Below are 21,038 nucleotides of genomic sequence, written 5' to 3'. Positions count from 1 at the left end.
GGGTGCAGAGGGGTTAAAACAACAGCCGAGTGAATGCCCGGCACGGACACGAGAAAATAACCCACAAAGCCCCCTCATCCAACTCTCAGAGCCCGAAGCGCGCTGTTTACGACAGCATGAAGAGGAGACACCACACTCTGGCTCAGGTTTCAGAGCCACAGACTATTTCTGACCATGCACCGACAGATAGTGTGTAGACGAGAGAAAATATGTTTCTGCTAATGCATTTTTCAAGATTGAATATACTTTAAATAGTCATTTAGGACACTATAAGTGCCAAAAAATACAATCACAGTAAAGTAGATGCTAAGGAAATTGCAGGCTTGTCTGTGACAAATGACTGAAACCGAATGTTGTCATATTTCAATTCAAAATTTCAATATAGCGAAGTTAAAACAAGAAGCCAAAAGTCGTTATCAGTTGTGCTTATTTCCCTCAGAAAGGATTTTATTCATCAATGCTGAAATATTTGACAAATAATACTTTTATCAACCATCTGATGCTCTTCATCAATTAAAGAAGAAAGTACAAAAATAAATAAATACAGTAAAAATGGTGAGTGTTTTTGTAGTTAAATTGAAAATAAGAGTGCATATAAAATAGACCATCTGACTTCTCACCTTAAAGTTCTTCATTTAATAAAGTACAGTCACAATGCCAAGTTGTTGCTTATATACAATCTTCATGCTAATATGTGATGTTGTGAAAACTCTTTGACTTTGAGAAAAAAAAATATCTTTTAAGACTGTTCACAAGATTAAATAACTCAATCGAAACAAAATATTTTTTTCAGTGTATAATGTGCGACCCCCGATCAAGCCAAGTGGATCTGGGTTGTGGCTTGTTAGCTATACGCTTTATCAGCCTCTTAATTCCTGCAACACACTGGAGGAGCAGAGAAGAAAATAACGTGTAATTTAGTGCATTCCATTCATATAAAATGCAAATTACACTTAATGCACTGCAAGGCCTCAGGAGGAGCCAAAGTTATAACTGCAGCTATTCTGTACATAATGATGGCAGTGGATTCGCCTCTGTCTGAGAAAGACAGAAATGAAGACTCGAAAGAAAGAAGTAGTTTCCTTAAAGGTGCAGTGTTTAGGATCAGGTGGTATCTAGCTATCTAGCTATCTATCAACTGAAACTTTTCCCGTGTGCCAAGTGTGTAGGTGGCCGATGCAAAAACGTGAAGTCGTGAATGGCCTTATCTAGAGCCAGTGTTTGGTTTGTCCGTTCTGGGTTACCGTATAAACAGGGAAGTGCAACATAGCGCTCCGTATGTGGATATAAATGGCTCATTTCTAAGGTAACAATGATTCTTATTTTCAGGTGATTATACACTACAGAAAACGTACTTATTAATTGATATGATATTCCATTTATGCGAATAGATCCCCCATAAGTACTTGACACTGTTCCTTTTAAGTAAAAGTTAGGCTCATTGTAAAGGTCAAGATTAGTTAAATTAGAGCCTCTCTCAGTATTTTATGCAAATGACAACACAACAACGCAATTTATGCTATTTTGAAAGGATAGCAGGCAATTCATAATAAGTCCTTCATTAGCAATATGATTATTGTTATTTTTAAAAAAGGACATTCAGTGAAGTCACAGAGATCAAGTTAATCAACGGGATTAAATGTATTCATGTCTCAGTAATGTTGCCACTTGACCGCTGTGACTCTCATCACGTCTTCATTGTGATGGCTTTGATCCCGTGAGCGTTGATGTAGGTGAGGAGCACCTTGGCTCGCCTCTCAATCACGTCGATCAGCTTGTCGATGCCCTGCCGGCCGCCCTGGCTCTCCCAGTACGTCTGGTCCAGGAACAGAGACTGGAGGAGCTTCTCCCTCAGCCTCCTGCTCGTCAGCACCGACACCGCCTGCTCTGGGAGCCTGGAGAGAGACAGGAAGTGAGTCAGGAAGAAGTACAATCAGATCGGAGTTTTAGTTTCAGGTACATTTCTCAGAGGAAGAGCTGTTGTTGGCTGTGAGTAGAAATAATGTGATTGGTTCTCAATAAGCTACCCTGTTCTATGAATAAAGGTGGTATACCAACATGCTAAAAATAGAAACAGCTGAACTGTACTGAATGAACTAAAGAGCCATTTGCTGCTTGACTCAGAGATATTTGTGTGCCTTGCGTCACTGAGTTTTGAGCGGATTTTATTATTGCCTGTAGAGGAGTTCTGCCTCAGAGGAATGTTTGTATGACTAAAATGGCAAACCACAAGAGAGAGAGAGAGAGGGGGACATGGTCATGTGGACTTTGAGGATGACTGGAGAAGAGCAATGGAGAGATTTCTAAGTGTTGTTGACTACGTTTTGGTTTTCAAGCAGCTCAGATTTTCCGATAAACAGCGATACTGTAAACATGTCCGTTTGGAATGTGCATGGAATAAAATGACAAATCAGTTTATTTAGCTTTAATAAGATAGATAAAAACCTTCAGATCTACAAATAATTCACCAAAAGATCAAAAACAGATCGTGACGTCCTGTGATCTTGCAGCCTAAAGCCATCGGATAAGTTATTTACTTGTGTTGCTGCCTTTATATCTCATTTAGAGTAGAAGCATGAGGATCAACAAGGATCCATGTTTGGGAGGAGACACAAACAAACTAGCCAAACCACAAATCTTCTGTCTCCCCACTGGTGTGACTCACTGATTTATTGATCAAAAGATGGATGAAATGAAAGCAACGTCTCTGCAGTGTGGTCTGGAATTACACATCCACACAGATCAGTGGGGGATAAACAGAAAGAACACATTATTACGCCCCCAGCTTCAAATCCAAAAGACACTTCAGTTTCATTTGTTGAGGCAGATCTAAATATTTGTTGAAATATTTGCAACACTGCGGGGTAAAAGTAAACATATAAAAGTCTGTCTTTAGCATTTAAACTCTAGTTTTAAAAGATCAACACAGGATTTGAAAGTTTGAAATTGGCATTATATTGTTTGTATAAACTGCTTCGTACTTGTGTTTGCAGATTATTGTGTGCAAAACTTTAATTTCACAGTTGCTGAACAGGCTTTCCGGAGATTCAAATCTGCTTATTTAGCTTTGCCTGCTGTAATTTGTCAACCATGTTATAAAGGAGGATACAAATCAAATCAAAAGACGATCCACCAAACACTTGTGCTCCAGCAAAATACAACGAACCCTCGCTGTGGATAATAAATGGTTTGATTCAAATCTGCAACCTGGTATTATACCAAAGCAAGAAATACAGCCGCCTGTCCACCAGAGGATAGCCTGTCAGTGTCACATTGTGCCTCTCCGAGGCGTGATATATCACATGTGTATGAAGGTGCAGTAACCAACCAGCAGGGGGCAAAAAAAACACTTAGTTACTTTAGGAAAAAAAATTTCATGATTGCCTTTAAAATAAGTAAAGTAATATATATAAGTAATAAGTAAAATACGTATTTACGCATATGCGTTTTCATTGTGGTCAATTTGGAGGGGTAGATTTAGTTTTTGCTCACTAGGGCAAACTTCATTCAACAATAAAACAATAAAACATAGTCGGACTTAACGACATACTCATAATTAATGACATGATCAAAGGTCTGGCAAGTCAGCTATTATTACTAAAGGTAATTATTAAACAGCAAACAAATGACACACCAAAAGCAAGAACGGCGTTCTTATTGAACACTTTTGCCTTGCGCATTATCGTGTCATTTATACAACTTTTGTGTCTGAAATGAATGAGACAATGAATGGGTTACATTGTTTATAGAAATACACGTTGCTGTTGTCTTTTCCATGTCAGTTTTTGATGTTTGATGTACAACGAACAAAATCTGAGTGAAATGTAATGTATTTCATATATTAACGACTGACATCATCACATAATCAATGTTTTCATGATCCAAACTTACTCTTTGATTCCTTGCAGCAGCCTGAAGTCCAGGTTGTCCTCATTGCGGTCGAAGAAGCCCTTGTTGTTGGTGAAGACCAGGTGCCTGGGGTCGTGACCCCTGTGGATGATGTTTGTCAGCTGTATGTGGTTTTGGTCCTCACATTCAGCACACACATCCTCCTGCCTGGGCCTGAATCCACAGCAGCTCTGATCCAGACGGTTGTGAATCTGAAAGAGAACGTTCATAAATTGATATTCATGATTGATATTCAGCATATATCATTGATATTCATGGACCTTTTTAAGTGTTCAATGGAAAGCGCAGGAGTTTTTCTTGTTCTGAACAATTCTATTTTGCACTATTGACTGTCTCCCTTTCACAATATCTCACACACTACATAATATGTTTTTTATGAAAGAGAATATTTACAATTTTATGGCAGAGAAAAACCAGCAGGCTGTTTTTTGTAGTGCCTCTTTCACATGAATGTTGTTTTTTTGATTAGATATCAACATCAATAGACAGCACAGGGGACTTTTCTTAAGCACCTCCTCTTATATAACTCCTGCTTCCTCCACAAGGACTGGCACTACGGCTTCAATCTCTATATGCTAAACCATTTAATCGGCAGAGGTTTCGATGATGCTACCAAAGAGGATGCAGCATCTATGTCACTCATAGGTTCCAGATGGGACTTTTGAAACCAGGATCAGGTGCCACTCACAGGCTCCTTTGGTTGTCGACTCGGCTTGGGTTGATGAGCATCCAGCAAGGCATGAAGTGTGATGAGCTGAAAAACCTCCATACCTGTCAATCAAGCCAACAAACCCCTAAATATACCTTCCTGTAGGCCTTAATATATGCAAATATAAACCTTTAACCCCTCCAAACCCAGTGTCTACTGTGGACTTCAATGTATAGGTCTCAGCCATAGACTGTATATAAAGATAGATGACGCATCTCCACTTCCTCCCACTATACAGAAGTTAAGTCAAAATAACCCAGATACGGGAGCTGCCAGTCATTCGGAGCCAGAGTCTGCGCAGTAGTGATCGGGCAGTGGAGCCGCGGTATCGAGATCAGCTGCCAATCATGACGTCTCGACCACCTTTTTGTAGCATCAAATAACTAATTAAAACCATACTCATCAAAATATAAACACTTGAACATACACCAGCGTGATAAGAACTATGTAAAATGACAGAAACCATCTTTGGGGAAAATGTATTTGACGTGTACTTTGACTTTTTAGTTCGGCCCATGTCCCATCCACTAACAGGTGGAGGCGGGCTTTATGACCTATACTGCAGCCAGCCACCAGGGGGCGATCCAGATGTGATCGGCTTCGCTTTTGGAGACCTGTCATGTAGTTCATCTTTATATACAGTTTATGGTCGCAGCAAATGAAAATACATTTTTTTTGTTTAGTTGCCAGGTGACAGAGTAAGTAAGTGAGTCACTGCAGACTTCTGCCATTTATAAGTTCACATAATTGTTTCAATCATAGCACACGTTTCCTTTTGGGATCGTTATTTCACATTATAACATTTTACTTTTAGAGTAGAGACATGCAGATGTTATTGAGCTTCTAATAAATTAAGACAATTCACAAAGTGAGCATGGGATTTGGGAGATATTAAGGAAAATCCTGTCAGGAATTTGTTTAGTAAATTTAGACGGAGACAGAAAAAATAACTGTAACATGACATGTAATATGAAAATGAGGATTTGATGATTTTTGCCTCATTTATGGAAGACTTGTTAGAAAGAATTGAGGGGAAAAATCTATCGGGACACTAACTTCAAAATATATATTTTCATATGATGTTTTTAGAGAGAGAGACGTTGGAGGTTTTCTCAGTCACACAGCTTCAGTATTCAGCCACGGTTGTTGACAGCTTCAGTATTCAGCCCGCGAGGGTCAGTTCAGGATAAGTAAGTGTCTCTCTACAATATGAATAGATGTGTTTTGTTATTTTGTTATTCAGTATCAAACAAACCAATGTAATAACTTCACTATATTCACTTCAATTGCGTCTTTTATGAGATGAATTTCTCATTCCATATTTATGAATTTATTCATAAGGAACTTGAATTGGAACAAACATAAATAAAGCTGTGGCACTATGACCTCAATGGCTGATTGAACAGTTATATCCAAACTATTTTAAAGTATGTATTTTCCATTTCCTCACTCTGCTATGTTTGCTCCTTCATGATCATGGGATGAATGTTAAAAAATTCTCAGGAGATGTTTCCTCAATGCCAAAACCTGATCAGAGATCCAGGCCTTCCACACAGGAAACAAGACATCTATTCAGCCAAAAAAGTAATTTAGGAAGAATTTGTGGAATCTGATACAGCCTGGGGATGTTGTAACAGCACAAAAGCAAACTGAAGGACAGAAAAGTTGCAGATATTTTCACATTCGGAGAAATATGGAATAGATCAAAAGCTGTTTGTCAATGTCACAGTAAGTTGTAACTTTTTCAAAGTGCTTCTGTTACCTGCAGCAAGAAGTCAAACAGAGCCAGTTTACTCCACTCGTAGTGATGAACTGTGGAGCAGCCGGAGTCAGGCTTCGGGCTGATGTTTTTATGCCAACACCTCTGTTTCAGGGAGCTCTGGTACTCCCCCCATGTTAACCTCACGGTGGACCAGCCCGCAGCAAGGCCTTCTGGGTAGAGAGATGCATCCCATGACACCACTGGACAGGGCTGGCCATCTAAAGAGAGAGGATAGAAGGATTATATGATCCGGTTTCAGCAACTCTTCAGAGTTTTTTAACCTATTTTTATCCAGGAAAAGCTCACTGAGCTGATGCATTACTGTACACTTCATCAGTGGTTAACACTACACCTACACAGCATAACCTCATCCTTTCACCCTGGGTAATTAAGCAGAACAACATTCATCATGTCGCACAGCATTGACTTTAAATCAGACTCCAAGAAACACCATGTTGTGTTATCTGAGGTAAAGTGGAAGAAGCAAAATGTTTTTGTTTCTTTTGCAGATGTAAAAACAGAAGCGGATGGAATAATGATAATAGAGAAGAAAGGAGAGTGGACAGTGGCTCTATGTCACCTCCTGTGTATATATATGCCCCTGAGTTCACACCCGTTGGAAGAGCTCATTAAAGAGTGTGCTGCCATTCTCAAAGTGTTGGCAAAGTTTGACTTTATACCCTCAACTACCTGCCTCATTACAGTGGTATTCTGCCATTGGGAAATATGTAAATATTGTTTATTGCTTATTTTGGCCAGCTTGAACATGTCTGGACTGGCTCTGCTGTCTATCTGGTCTCCTAGGATACAGTCCTGACTCATGTGGTCTTGACAACACTCCTGACACTCAGAGAAATGTGCAGGCTGAGTTTGCGGCAGTGTGCGGCTCAAAAGCACCACTAGACCACAACTTCAGAGCACCTGACTTATGACATTCAGTGAATCATGGGTTAAAACAACACATTCAAAAGGTTTGTACTGTATGTATTGTAATGGATTTACCTATAAAGACCCCTTAAATCTATGACAAAGCTGCACACATTCACTTCAGCAGGGTATTATTCCAGTCTGTTTCTCCACAGAACTGATTACAGTGATGTGATGTTGAATCTGCAATTTGGACCTGAGTGCATAGAAATGAGTTCAACTCTGAGGGAGGAAACCAACCAATCAAGTTAGAAAATGTCATTCATTTCCCCCAGACATATCCACCCTCCCTCTAATTACAAACATTCACTGCTTACAAAGAAACACTCACAGTTATGGATTAACTTGGTTTTAAAAGTATACTACACACTAACTTTTATCCAGCTTTGGTCACAAAATAAGAAACCCTTGTTGCCCTCTTATCTGTTGGGCATAACCTACCATGTAAGAAGCTGAACTTCCTGCTCACAGCTGGTAAAGTCCTATTGAGCCCCAGCACCCTGTCCAGATGGAAAGCAAACACCTCAGTGGTGTCCACTGGGCTGCTGATGACTCCACATTGTCCTCCACATACATTGTCCCTTTGTTGTGTGAGTTTTGGGTTGCTCACTGAAACGCTCGTCTCGCCCTCAAATATCAGAAGTGACTGAGAGTCTTTGAGAGAAACTTCTTTGATGCGCAAAACTTTGGCATCCGCAAGAAAGCGCATGGCCTCCACGTCCTGCTGGCTGAACCACGGCGGTGCTTTCTGGCTGTAAATCCGGATAGAGCTAATGTGAGAGTCTGTCTCTTCGTCTGTTTGTATTATTTCCAAAGATTTATAATAAACATCCCTACTTCCTCCCCAGGAATTCTTGGGTGCAACGTTGCGTATCATTTGACGCTCCAAAGTGCCAAGTTTATTGTGCGTAAAAGCTGAATCAGCTTCCTTATTCCTTCTCACCTTTCTCCTCAGTTTTGGTCTGATTGTAGCCCGGATATGTGCAGGTTTCAGGCGTTTAGTCTTCAGCGTTATGTACACCACATTGGATCGTGTTGGGTCCACAAAGTTCGCACCAGTCTGCAAGTCCACAAGGTCTGGCAGCGCATCACTAATATCTAGATTATACAATCCACGGGTGGTGTGTCGGTACTTGTCTTTGTCAATCCTTCTGTGCGGCTGCTGCGAGTATCCAACTTGTGAAACCACCACCAACAGATAGACAACACACGCGCTCCCAATGATCAAACTCCTGTTGGAAAGAGGGCACCTCCGAAAGCTGCTGGTGAGTCTGAGAAAAGGGAAGAGGAAAAGCAGCCAGTGAAAGCGAGACTTCCCCATTTAGAACTTATGGTGCTCTCATGGTTGAGTGTCTTTTTTTTTTAGCCAAACTCAAACCTGCTGGGAGGAGCGCACAACTTCCCAAACTCATTTTTGGAAAGGGAGGATTTGTGGCCACTAGTGCACAGAGATAAACCAGCATCCAACCCAACCAACAACATGAGGCAACTTGAGCTGTTTTTCTTCTTATAATCATATGTGGTGAAATACATAAATGACACCTGGATGTAATTCAGTTCACTTCATAGCCTGCATTAGCCTGCATATGCTGCTGAAACTCATTGAACACCCAAAGCATGATAATTCTGTTTCCAAATGTTATCAAAGGTTCTGCAAAAGTTATAAAAAGTAGCAAATAAAGTTGTCATATAATATGTTGGATATCTTCCAGCATGAATACAAATATTAGGGATATTTTTTAATAGATATTTATTTTTTTATTTTTTTATTATTTGTAATTATTATTATTATTTTTTTAAATTGCATATGCTGCTGAAACTCATTGAACACCCGCTGACAACGTTATTTCTGTTTCCAAATTTGATCAAATGTTCTGCAAAAGTACTCAAGTTATAAAAAAGTAGTAAATAAAGTTGGCATATAATGTTACATATCTTCCCATGCAAATCTTCCAGCATGAATACAAATATTAAGGATATTATAGCAGTTTTTCATTTTTTAATAGATATATATTTTTATTTTTTAATAAAATAAATAAAAATCATAGAAGTTGCTTAAATGTCATACGAATTATTGGTTGACGGACACTCATCTTTATGAGGACATTGTAGACTTTATGGTGACATTAGTTGATTAAAGTCAAGTACAGATGTTAGAGGTGAAGGTTTTTATTTAAGTTGAAGTAATTAGAACATTTCATTCATTATACATCAATGCGTTTTAGGCGACATCTGCTGGCCTTCATTCTTAATTGGCTTGGTGCAGACTATTCACATGAGAAGGGAGACAGAAAGCATCAGGAAACGAATATCTCCTCCTGTGTGAGGGGAAATGCAGACTGGTTGCAGGAGTCCATGTAGCTACAGGATTTCCTGACCTGAATAACAACATGTTTAAATATAGAACTATTGTGCTGTGGCCTCAAAAGACTACTGATAAGTAGATACCAGATAAGTGCTGTCCTCCTGAGCACGACAGGCGAATGAGTTCCTCCTGAGTCTTTAAACCTGCAGAGGTGGAAGAAGTATCAGATGTTGTACTTAAGTAAAAGTATCTCAGTGTGTAGAAATACTCTGTTACAAATAAAAGTCATGCATTCAAACTTTTACTTAAGCCTCAACGTTTATTTAAAGAACTAAATGTAAAAAAAAAAGTCATGCAGAATGGCAAACTTCAGAATAATTATATTATTTTATTGTATTGATGCATTAATGTGTTCATCACTTTAATGTCAAAGCTGGTAAAGGTGTAATTAATTTAAGCCTACTTGATATACCTTATGCCCTGGGTAGCTCAAAATAAAGTTTTTATCTATGATATTACATAATTTATTATTATTATTATTAATTGTATTATTATTATTATCATTATTTTTATTATTTTTATTATTGTTATTGTAATTGTTATTATTATTATTATTATTATTATTATTATTATCTGAAAATGCAAAGTAACTGAAGACATTGAATTATTGTGGTGGAGTAAAATTTAAAATATTTCCCTCTTTAACGTGGTGGAGTAGAAGTATAAAGTAGCAGAAAATTTAAATACTCAAGTAAAGTACAAGTACCTCAAAATTGTACCGTACAAAAGTACTGTACTTGTGTGAATATACTTAGTTACTTTCCACCACTGTAAACGACCATATTGAGATAATTTGTGATTTGCTTGTTTGGATTTTACATTAATTCTGCACATCTAAATATTTACCCCATGAGTACAAACATGAGAGTACAACCCAAAAAATTAATTAATTTACACTGTGAGGTGAAAAATAGCTCAAAAGACTTTATTTCCACCTGTTCTACAGTGTTTGAATCCCTGTTGTCATGTCTCCACTGCAGCCTGTTGTGTGTCAGATTGAGTGATTAGATAATTGGGCAGCACCTGGCTGAGTGTCACTGCACTACAGACACACACTCACACACACACTGGGGCCTCTAGCTGTTTTTAACACCGTGCACCGGCTACATCATTGAAAAACAAATGTTTGGTTTTAAAATGCATGAAGCAAAACACCTTCCTTTGCTTTTATTTGTTGCCACATTATTGATGGTGAGCTGTCGCAGCACTGAACATGCTGCTGAACAAGGTACGTGGACCAGAGTTTGTCTGTGATGAATGTGAGGACGCCTGAGGCCGCTGTGTAGTCCAAAATCAACAATGTTGGGTGTTTGTTTTTCTTTAAAGCTCTTCCAGGTGCGAAAGGTGGCGAAAATGCTGGAGCTGGCAACATGGAAACATTTGATTTCCACATGAACTCAACCAATATGACTCATTTCCTCTACGGAATTACTGCAAATACGATTGCTGTGCTGTTGTATGGAAGCAATTTTGTTCCTATCAAAAGAATAGAGGCAGGAGATGGTAAGCATACTGCACTTGATTTTTCTTTAAATATTTTCATGTAAAGAAGCTGTTAAATCTGAGGCCTATATGACAATTAGCCTGTGCTCTGTTTCCAGGTATGTTTTTCCAGTGGGTGTACTGTGCATCGATATGGGTTGTATCTATGGGTGGAGACCTGATACTTCAGTCGCCTAAATTCTACCCTTTTGCAATGCTCGGAGGTGTCATCTGGGCCACAGGTATTATCTCATGAAAGCAAAACTTCAAACCTAAATCATTCTTCAAGTGTGTTGAATGTGGGCTAGTCTCACTGGAGAAGGTCTCCTTCAAGTATAGATGTGTCGGACGGCAGCAGATGGACTCCAACACTGCTTAAAGAGACTTAAAGACTCCATCTGCTGCAGTCCATCTTAAAAATGGTGGTGGGGATACTGTTCCTGTGAGAGATGACGAACTATACTTCATACACTCTCCAGTTTATTAAGTACACCTGGCTAAAACAACACTCTGTAAATCAATAGAGGTCTTTCAGGTCATATATAGCTTTTGGCTGATTAACGTACATAATGTTAAAACATTTCCCATTACCTAAAAACCTTGTGCAGTGCAGTCTTTGCCACTGCTGACTCTGTTTGTCATAAGACCTGCATGTTGCTTACATTTTCTCCCATGTCATCTACAGGAAATATAGCAGCTGTTCCAATTGTTAAAGCAATCGGCCTCGGCCTTGGGACTTTAATTTGGGGCTCTTCTAGTTTGTTGATGGGCTGGGCCAGTTCAAGGTGAGTCGGATAAATCGCCAGGTTCTCATCCCAACTTGTCACATACTGACGCTTTGGAGTCACTTTTAAAGGCACTGGGACAAACAACATGTTGGTTTCACATGGAACACAAACAGCGGTCTCCTGGATGAAAACCCCATTTGTTGTATCCACCCACCCTATTTTTGCTGTTAAAGCTACATCACCACACTCCGACCACTATCTCTGAGCCTTTAATATTGATGCGAATGGGTTTACATTGTAGAAAGTCTGGTGCATCAGATGCTAAACTGTCTTGTGCATTGCTATCATAGGCCGAGAGGTGTGACAATATGAAGTGAACTGTAACTTTAAAAAATGTCAATCTGGGACACATGCGTGTGGAAGAAAAAGTTGTTGGGTCCTGTAGGAAAAATGTCACCCCAGTGTTGTTTTAATTTGCCATCATATTCAAAAGAAAGTGAGTATCTGGCTACTGACTGTCTTCCACAGGTTTGGCTGGTTTGGGGATGCTCAAGATGTCTCCAGGCCGATCTTAAATTATTGTGGAGCTGGGTTGTGTCTGCTCAGGTAAACTGTGAATTTGGATATAAAGCATCTCACCTTCTTGCCAGTGCAATAATTTAATATACAAGAACAAAAAACTGTAGCGTCTCATTTTGAGTTTTGTTTTTTTGGATATCAGATGACAGATATGACTTTCGTGTTTTGTTCCAGTGGCCTGATCTTCTTCTTTGTGAAAACCGACGTGGCGCTGCATCCCAACTCTGAATCGATTCCGTTACTTCTTGACAGGGTGAGCATCGATTGGATGTTGGTTTACTTTTCTCACCTCTTTTGTCATTTCTGACATCACACTCAAACCGAATATGAATTTACCAATATTTTCTCAAGGGCAATCAATTCCTGCCACTTGGTTTCTCAAAGTGATGTCATTGTGTTGTTTTGTGTGTTCTGATGGTGCTGTCGTTTTCAAAAGACAATATGACTTTATATCAGGATGTTGATCCTTTCTGCAGAGAACAAATTCAAGCAGCTACGGTCCAAGTTCCTCCGAGTTCTGGATCGATGTCATTGGACCGAAGACCAGGCGCTTTGTGTGAGCTCAACTCATTTGGCTTTCTGTGAGCTATGTGCACAAATGTAGTTCTTGCAAGCTAAAAGACAAGGGAAGGTTTATGAAACATTGATTTTGATTAAATTATCAATAGAAATGTTCTTCTAGCTCTAGGCTTTCACCAGAGGCCTTACTCAGTCAACAGCTGCTGGCCAGCTTGGTTTTAAATGTAACATGACTGGGGAAATGGGTTGCAGGCTTGCAGCAGCCAAATAATACAAGAAGCATGGGGAAATAAGGTCTCAATGAAATGAAGCAATCAAACAGCATAAATCATTGAATTAATGCTGCAATCATAGCGATAGACTTTAAAAACTACAAGCGAGCTAGCGTCAGTATTGTAAGTGATGCACAGCCTCCTTTATCCACTTTTAAATTTCTTGCTAAAAAGGAAATAGGTGTACACATCCAAATATACAACCTGGTCTCACTCCCAACTCGTCAAATGCCACTTCGTCAGTGCACCTCCGCGTCTGAAACAATGCATAGAGGCGCCCTTTAGCATCTTTATGCAATGCACCGGGCTTTCAGCTAACTCCAATGTAAATCCATTCGCGACATTATTAAACGCTCAGTGCAACTGATGTAGTATAAAGTGCAAGATAGTTTGCTTCTAGCGGCTTGGATGGGTCAAATAAACAGGACTTTCACCCATGAGGCTGCTGTTCGTATCTTGTGTGAAAGTAAAAGTCAACGTATTTTGTCACGTCAGTTGTGAGTCACTAGGCATGTGAGTTGTTAGTCAAGTTAACATCAACCATGATCTTCTCCTAACCCGACCTAAGTGGTTTTGTTGTCTAAACGTAACTTCCTGGGAAGTTTATTTTGAAAAGACACTATGCATGTAATGAGCGTACATTGACACGCCAGACACATCCAAAACTGATGCTAGAAGGGGTACCTAGAGAATCATAGTTTGAAGCTCAGAGACACTGACCAAGCCTCAGTATTTGACTAGTTGGGATTGAGAATCTGTTGCAATATGCGCATATTCAATAGTCAAATTTAGCGAATTCAACGATGTGTCAGTGGAGGTTTAAAATCCAGCCATCATTCATTTTCTGAGTGTCACTCTTCCATTAGAGGCTGCCTGCTGGCTGTGATGTCGGGCCTGCTGTACGGGTCCTCCGTCGGACCCATCATCTACATTAAGAGCCGTATATCGTGCCCTGACAGCATGTTCTATGGAGCCAGTGACTATGGTAGGTTTCGCTGTTTGATTACTGCCTTCACTTTTACCTTCTAAGCTCCTATTGATATATCTTAGTTGAAGAAAAACTGGAAAAAAAGATAAAAATGCCCTCTCAGGTTTAAGAAACACTTGGTCTATAAATAACACTGGATCCTCCAGCAAGCCAGGTTTAATATCCAGTTTCCTGGGAGACTCTCTAAAGTCAGTGTCAGTGGGGTAGCTCAACGATTAATGGAAAGGCTTTCTTCTCTTTCATATCACTTTAGCTCTAACTTCGTTATTGTGCTATATCAACTGACCTCTTCAAAGCAAAGGAAGGCATATGATTTTAGCTTTTTTTTTTTATTGAAACCTGCAGGGATAAACACAAATGATGTAAAGCTGTTTCAACTTCTTCACAGACCTCGACTATGTCCACGCCCAGTGCTGTGGCAGTTTTGTTGCAAGTACAGTGTACTTTGCCATCTACTGTGCTGCCATGAATAACAGGCCCAGGGTCTACTCCAGAATCATCCTGCCAGGTAACACACACCTTGTCATTACATTTTGAGACACTCCTTACAGACTGTTTCTGTTTTCAACAACTTCACCCCTCTCAATCTCTGGAACGACATCATCTCTGTCGCAAAGAGTCTTTCCCCAGTCCACTGTTTTGTGCAATAATTCATAATGTATATTTTTTCTAAAGTGTATTTATTTGCATATACTGTGTATTTTGCATATAGATTTTATTTCTTTGTATGCTGCTCCTTGAACTGCCTTTCTTTGCCTTTTATTTCATAAAGCTGTCTCCGAGAGCAGCCTGGTCTAACCAAATGGCGTATGACTGACATGCCAATTTCTTAAGTCATTTTGCGTGCTATCACAACGCCCTTCTTGCTTTTGGTGTTTCATTTCACACCATGTATTCTCTACTGACTCCAATGTAAACCAATCCACATGAATATGCTACGCTCAGAGCTTGTGATGTAATATAAAAAGTGACAGGGGAGGTGAATGGTTCAAACTAACATAGGACTTTAAACCAGGAGACCAGTATTCTAGTCCCATGTGAAACCCAAAGTTGCTTATTTTAAAGTTACATCAGTTACGTTTGTGACATGTTTTCCGGCTTATGTTATGTTGTTTACGTACATATTTTACTTAGTTTATGTACTTATTTTGAGCCCAACCATAATGTTTTTTCTAAACCTAAGTGGTTTTGTTGCCTAAACATAACCGTGACCATTTCACGTTAACGACATAGCGTTAAATGACATGTGAAAAGCCGTGTCACAACGTTAACCCTTTGGTGTGAAATGACACGCAAAAAGCTTAAAATGTGTATCATGAATGTACTTAAAAGTGACGTGCTATTTATACATCAGTCCCATGAGATCACATTGCAGAGAGATGCGCACAAGATTTCCAATGTGCCTGTACTGCCCTGTAGCTGTGCAAATGACAATAAATGTAGAATTTAATAATTTAAATCTAAACTGCTTTAAAGAGTTACTACTTAATTAGATGCACCCGTCCATTCTAAATGCATTCAATAATGATGACACTGTCAGTTAGGTGTTGATTCAACTGGAAATGTTCAAGTCATTTCACCCTGCAGGTATTTGATGTATAGCCTGAGCCCATGTGCTCTACATAGTCAGACATACTAGTCGTTCCCAAACTGGGGATCAGGACGCCCCAAATGATCCACAAGATCAATCTGAAGGGTCACAAGATCACTGCAAAAATATCCCTCCTACAAGGAGTATGTCTTGTCTGTAACTAAAATCTGCAAGCGCAGTTAGAATATTTCTTCTTCTTTCCAATGTGTATCGGTTCAATGAATCACTTGTTCATTCTAGAGTAGCAACTCTAGAATACCATCTTTTTTTCTTTTGTTTAAAGACACAGGCGATTACGAAGAAAATTAGTTTTGGAATGTATTTACAGACAGAAATGATTTGATAAGATAAATGCTGTTTTTTCTCGCCAATTACTGGATACTTTCACCTCTTCAGGCCACTAATACCCACTCAAATGAACTGTTTAAAAAGGAAATCTGCTCATCAGACCATAACCTGTGATGTTGGGCAACAAGCCGTAAGCCAAAAAAGTTGGGAACCCTGTGTCCCAGGGTGGTGTAGACACAGGTTCCCACATGTCTAAACCACAAGCTGCTGCCTCTGAGTTGGCATCTGGTCTATCAGACTGTTGAGCTTAGACAGGTAGTCTTAAAAACTACAGCAGGGGTCCTGGCTATAGAATGACACCATTTTTCACCAGCTGATTTATCTCTGTGATCCACTAAGCTGTCATGCACCAGGAACCACCGGAGTGTTTAATAATAGCTCCAGTCCGACTCCAACCAAGATTAAGGAAGATGAAGTGCAGCAGCTTCCTTTGCCAAGCTGCCTGTGCAAACACATCCACTCAGGGGATCGTTGGATGTGTTAATTCAGGGAAAACTACTGGGGGCCAAACACTCCAGCTCAAAGCTGCCATGCAGTGTGGCTTAGATCTGTCCTCAGGTTGTTGGGTGGGCTATAGAGTCATGGCGCTAGGAAGCTTGACCACTGTGTCCACACATTTACAGTTAATCACTGAAAATGAGCCACTCTTCAATTTGTCATCCACTTACCAATTCCTGTAGCTGTTTAATTGTGTGCATATAAAAGTGAATAAATGCCTTCATTCAGTTCCTGACACCTCTTCTATCTTAATTTGTTTTTCTACTTGAACATACCTACTGTACCTACACTGTGAGCTCTTACTCAATTATCTGCTGTGTATTTGACTCAAACACAAGTACACTCTTGTGTCCTTTTGCTCTACAGCTTTATTGTCTGGATTGATGTGGGTATTGGCCACATACTGCTGGTTCCTGGCAAATAACTACTTGAGTGCGGTCATTACCTTCCCTATTGTCGCCGCAGTAAGTACATCACTTCCTGACAGCTGAATGGGCTGGGTAATCGAAATACTGTCCGTTTGCCACCACGTGGACTGAACAGTCTGTGAATCTTCAATTTGAATCTGTCAGTGTTGAGAGAGACTTTTCTTTGGTAGAAGTTGTGCACAAAACTTTGGTATTTTTCAACCTGGACCCTACTTTCCCCTGTTTTTGTGTCTAACTGACTAATAACAACAATTTCAGAAATTGAGGGAGAGCGCTGTAAACGGCAACTGCTCACAGGCTGCAATATGGTGCGATTGGGGCAAGCTGACATTGTCATTTACGTCCACTAAAAGTGCTTCTTTTCGCCATGACAGGCTGTGATTGTTATTATAAATGTCTGACATTATGGAAAGAGTCTCGCTCAAGGAAAACTCTTGGTGACGTGTTGCCATAAGACAACGGTGGAATAGTGGAATACATCCATGGTGGATGAGTGCTAGCAGAGTTTGTTGTGCTGGAGTAGAGAAAGCGTCGCTTAGTGTTGATCTTAAATGTCATGGCTGAATATTCAGATGATTTCAACAATGTGGATGAGGTCTCGGAATTCGATGGCCGCCCGTATTTATTTGAGCCAGAGTATACGGATATTCAGAAAGGTAAGAAAAAAGTGTTCTCTGTAGGGTCCTCTCCATAATGTTGTCAGACACTTATAATAACAACAATCTGAACCTGTAAGTGGCAAAAACAAGCACTTTTAGAACGTAACGTTACATTGGCACTGCTCACTTGCCCAGCTTCCGGTTACAGCGTTATCCCTCAATACTAGACCAATTTCAAAAATGTTTGTCCCCATTAGTCACTTAGACACAAAAACACGGGAAAATAGGGTCCAGGTTAAAAATACCGAAGTTACCCTTTAAGTTTAACACGTTTACATCCCTCTATAGTCTGAACTCATTAAGGACACTCAGATGTCCAGCTGCAAACTTGAGCAGACCAGCATGATAAATGTGTTAGTTCAAAAAAAAAATTGCTAGTTGTATTCAGCCATGCATAATTTATCTGTTGAGATTTTGAGATGTCTATCTCTGATTGTGATGTTGCTCCGGTGGTGCTGCTACAGGAAAGTGTCCAGAATTAGGCATTAGGATTCATCCTCTCGGGAATTTAGAAATTGAGCCATTAGTTTTCAAATAAAGTTTCATGGGGAAATATTGACCTAAATGGAAGATGACAGGGTCAAATCATCAATAGTTATTCTCTGGGGGCAGTTTAGCCAGACTTTGTTGCATGTCTGGCTAAACTGCTGTTCTTGGGCCCTGATGGGTCAAAACTAAAGCCTCCCTGCATCTCCTATTCCCTCATACTGTTATATTTACTTATTGCTTATTGCCATGAAAGTCCCTGACAATAGAAAACTTGTCAGCATGTCAAGTCAACACTTTCAGTCATTAAGTGTAATGAACATAGCTGCCTCTATAGTCTGCTAACAGAGCTTTGGGTGTTTGTCATGTTATTCTAATCCGCACAAAATCAATGCAAATACAGTCACATGTCAAAACTGGTCCAATTAAATGTCTTCATTAAATAGGCTTAAGGGAAAAAAAGGTTTATTCATCCATCCATGCTTGTTAAGGCAATATAGACAGTCGATAGCCACCAGTATCAGTGAATGCATAGTAGCAATTATGTGTATGTACAGCATAATACACAGCCTAGTTTTTGGACCTTAGATTGGTGCTTACCAGTAAACACGGGTGTGTGTGTGTAATGTGCATTATTTTAAAACGGATTCAAAGTAAATGATTTGATTCACTGGTTTGTGCTCAATTAAAAGTTTTGTTCTTTGGTTTCTACTCTGTAGGGATACGGTCTGGTTGCAGCGCTGTGGGGGTCCTTGGTGTTCAAAGAGGTTAAGGTAAGGACCACAACACTGATCATGATCAATAATGCTAGATCTTGTCATTCCTTTGGTTGTAAATTAGCTCTAATACATGCCGGACGCATTTAGTAAGTGTACAGCAAGGGGCAACCTCTGGGTCTGAAAAGTGAAGTCAATGCAGAAGTGTATTAATCTTCATTCTTTCTAGTAGCCAGTAGGGGGCGACTCCTCTGGTTGCATAAAGAAGTCTGATTGTATAGAAGTCTATGAGAAAATGAGCCTACTACTCACCTGATTTATTACCTCAGTAAACATTGTAAACATGAGTTTATGATCTCAATCTCTAGTTTCAAGTCTTCTTCAATACAGTATGATGTTCATTTAGTAAATTATGATACCATTTAGAGCATAAGGCCGGGTATGATTTACGTCGTTGTTCCGCATTCGGTTGTACTAAAAGACACCTGGCAGTTAACTTTTTTCCGGTTAGTACTTTACAAACAAGCATGTTTTTTGCTAGCCAAAATTTGCATCCCAATTAATATCCCAATTAATGTGATATAGTTAGCTAGTTAGTTAGTGTTAGCTGCTAACGGTACCAAGATGACAATGGTCAAAATGTCAAACTCAAGAGATCAAAACAGTATTCCTCCAACCAATGGGTGATGTCACAGTGACTACGTCCACTTCTTATACAGTCTACGTTGTACAGCCACAAGTTTAAGGAGAGCATGACTTAATCCAAAATGAAGGTTCACTGGTGAAACTACTGTCCAGCTTAATTGTATTTCTATTTATAAATATTATGTATTTATATTGTAAGATTATTCGAAATGGAGATGCTTTGATGATAAAATTCCACAAAAAAATTCCACAGTAGAAACCAAACATTTTGAATAGAGCTGATGTTAAACACCGATTTTTCCTCTCAGGGGGTGGGCAACTGCTTAATCTTCAGCTTGGCCTCCTGTGTCGTACTGGCCGGCTCCTTGCTGACCGCCTTCTCAAAGTTCTAATACAGCAGAAGACAAAGTGAAAACAAAAAGTGAACCGAGTGAAAGTGAAGTGACTGTCATATTTTCATTATATACACATATTGTCTCAGAAAATAATATCCTTGGTTTTATAAAACTCTTTGAACCCACATTAAAATAAACCAAACTGTATGATGGTTGAGCTGAATGTAAAACTGTGTTTGCTAGATTTTGAAAATGGAATGACCCTCATGCTTTCTTGTTGGTTCAAAGAGGAAGTTTGCTGCTGTATTTGTTGTTTAAAATGTATGTGTTGTTGAAAATAGGTTTTGTCACCTTTTTGTAATTTGCTCAGTAGGTTTCAACACATCACTCACAAGCTAATTATTTCGGAGGCACCGTCATACTAAGATGCACATTTCTATTTATTATTGACATGGTGGTTGTTTGTGTGTTTTTTTTTTTCTTTTTAGACAGCGTGACAAAATGATTCCTGTTTTCTACTGACGTATAAATGTGTTCTTGTGCTCCTACAAACATTTTATATTAATGTGCTTCATATAGAAATCTGGCATACAGTATTAATATTTCTGTCAACACTCCGGTGGTCTTCTCACAGCTCATGTCCTCGGGCCTGTCTTCTCCCCGCAGAGCTCAGATTGTGTGCAGTGTTGTGACAGTGTGCTCTTGATGTATTTTGATGGTGCATATGGGAGAACATGGCACAAAGTTGAAAGTTGTCCTCTGAATAATTATATGGTGCTAATTAAATCACGTACAATAGGAGGTGGTAGAGGGTGTCTTAGTTTTGTTACACAATAAGTCAATTAAAAGTGTAACTAGATATTACCAATAAAATGAGAAACTAACTTTTTGTCATTAATGAGATCAGTTATTAATTGCTTGATGCTGCAGTAAGATTGATTTCTTTTTTTGCTGTTAGTCATTGTTCAAATGCTCATTAAAGCCAGAGCTTAGGCCTCAGTCTCTACAGACAAAAGCAGACCTTAATTATTAAGAAGTAGCAGTGTTGATTGTATAACCTGGGTTAATTTTTTATTTATTAAACTAAAAGCA

At 39.4% G+C, this 21,038-nt stretch overlaps 2 protein-coding genes across 3 annotated transcripts; one reads left to right on the top strand and one right to left on the bottom strand.

Annotated features, from left to right (window-relative positions):
* Positions 1 to 413: 413 nt before the first annotated feature.
* gask1b (golgi associated kinase 1B) lies at positions 414 to 8,703 on the bottom strand. The gene is made up of 4 exons (XM_074649155.1): positions 7,749 to 8,703; positions 6,381 to 6,598; positions 3,892 to 4,100; positions 414 to 1,895 (listed from the first exon to the last, which is right to left on the bottom strand). The coding sequence occupies exons 1-4, from the start codon at positions 8,626 to 8,628 to the stop codon at positions 1,688 to 1,690; spliced, it is 1,515 nt and encodes a 504-aa protein (XP_074505256.1). The 5' UTR covers positions 8,629 to 8,703; the 3' UTR covers positions 414 to 1,687.
* Positions 8,704 to 10,643: 1,940 nt separating this feature from the next.
* On the top strand, positions 10,644 to 20,830 carry tmem144b (transmembrane protein 144b). Of its 2 annotated transcripts, XM_074649153.1 has the most exons (12): positions 10,645 to 10,900; positions 10,999 to 11,175; positions 11,274 to 11,396; positions 11,840 to 11,939; positions 12,411 to 12,488; positions 12,636 to 12,714; positions 12,938 to 13,017; positions 14,119 to 14,237; positions 14,629 to 14,748; positions 17,044 to 17,141; positions 18,970 to 19,023; positions 19,920 to 20,830. In XM_074649153.1, exons 1-12 carry the CDS (start codon positions 10,795 to 10,797, stop codon positions 20,001 to 20,003), a joined length of 1,218 nt encoding a protein of 405 aa, XP_074505254.1. In that variant the 5' UTR covers positions 10,645 to 10,794; the 3' UTR covers positions 20,004 to 20,830. The 2 variants fall into 2 exon arrangements, with proteins under 2 accessions (XP_074505255.1, XP_074505254.1); XM_074649154.1 differs by lacking the exons at positions 17,044 to 17,141; positions 18,970 to 19,023; positions 19,920 to 20,830 and adding an exon at positions 15,013 to 16,907 and having other exon boundaries at positions 10,644 to 10,900.
* The last annotated feature ends 208 nt before the right edge of the window (positions 20,831 to 21,038 follow it).

Source organism: Sebastes fasciatus, chromosome 10 (assembly GCF_043250625.1).
Source record: "Sebastes fasciatus isolate fSebFas1 chromosome 10, fSebFas1.pri, whole genome shotgun sequence".
Classification (NCBI taxonomy): domain Eukaryota; kingdom Metazoa; phylum Chordata; class Actinopteri; order Perciformes; family Sebastidae; genus Sebastes; species Sebastes fasciatus.
The sequence above is the reverse complement of the archived record's forward strand: the minus strand, read 5'-3'. Positions and strand labels throughout refer to the sequence as shown.

Excerpts from the sequence above, each read along its gene's own strand:
- gask1b (XM_074649155.1), bottom strand. The coding sequence starts at position 8,628 with ATGGGGAAGTCTCGCTTTCACTGGCTGCTTTTCCTCTTCCCTTTTCTC. Across the intron at positions 4,101-6,380 it reads TGTTTGACTTCTTGCTGCAG|ATTCACAACCGTCTGGATCA; the intron begins GTAACAGAAGCA and ends GTTCTCTTTCAG. Across the intron at positions 1,896-3,891 it reads CTGCTGCAAGGAATCAAAGA|GCTCCCAGAGCAGGCGGTGT; the intron begins GTAAGTTTGGAT and ends GTCTCTCTCCAG.
- tmem144b (XM_074649153.1), top strand. The coding sequence starts at position 10,795 with ATGTTTGGTTTTAAAATGCATGAAGCAAAACACCTTCCTTTGCTTTTA. Across the intron at positions 10,901-10,998 it reads TGAACATGCTGCTGAACAAG|CTCTTCCAGGTGCGAAAGGT; the intron begins GTACGTGGACCA and ends TTTTCTTTAAAG. Across the intron at positions 13,018-14,118 it reads CCGAAGACCAGGCGCTTTGT|AGGCTGCCTGCTGGCTGTGA; the intron begins GTGAGCTCAACT and ends CTCTTCCATTAG.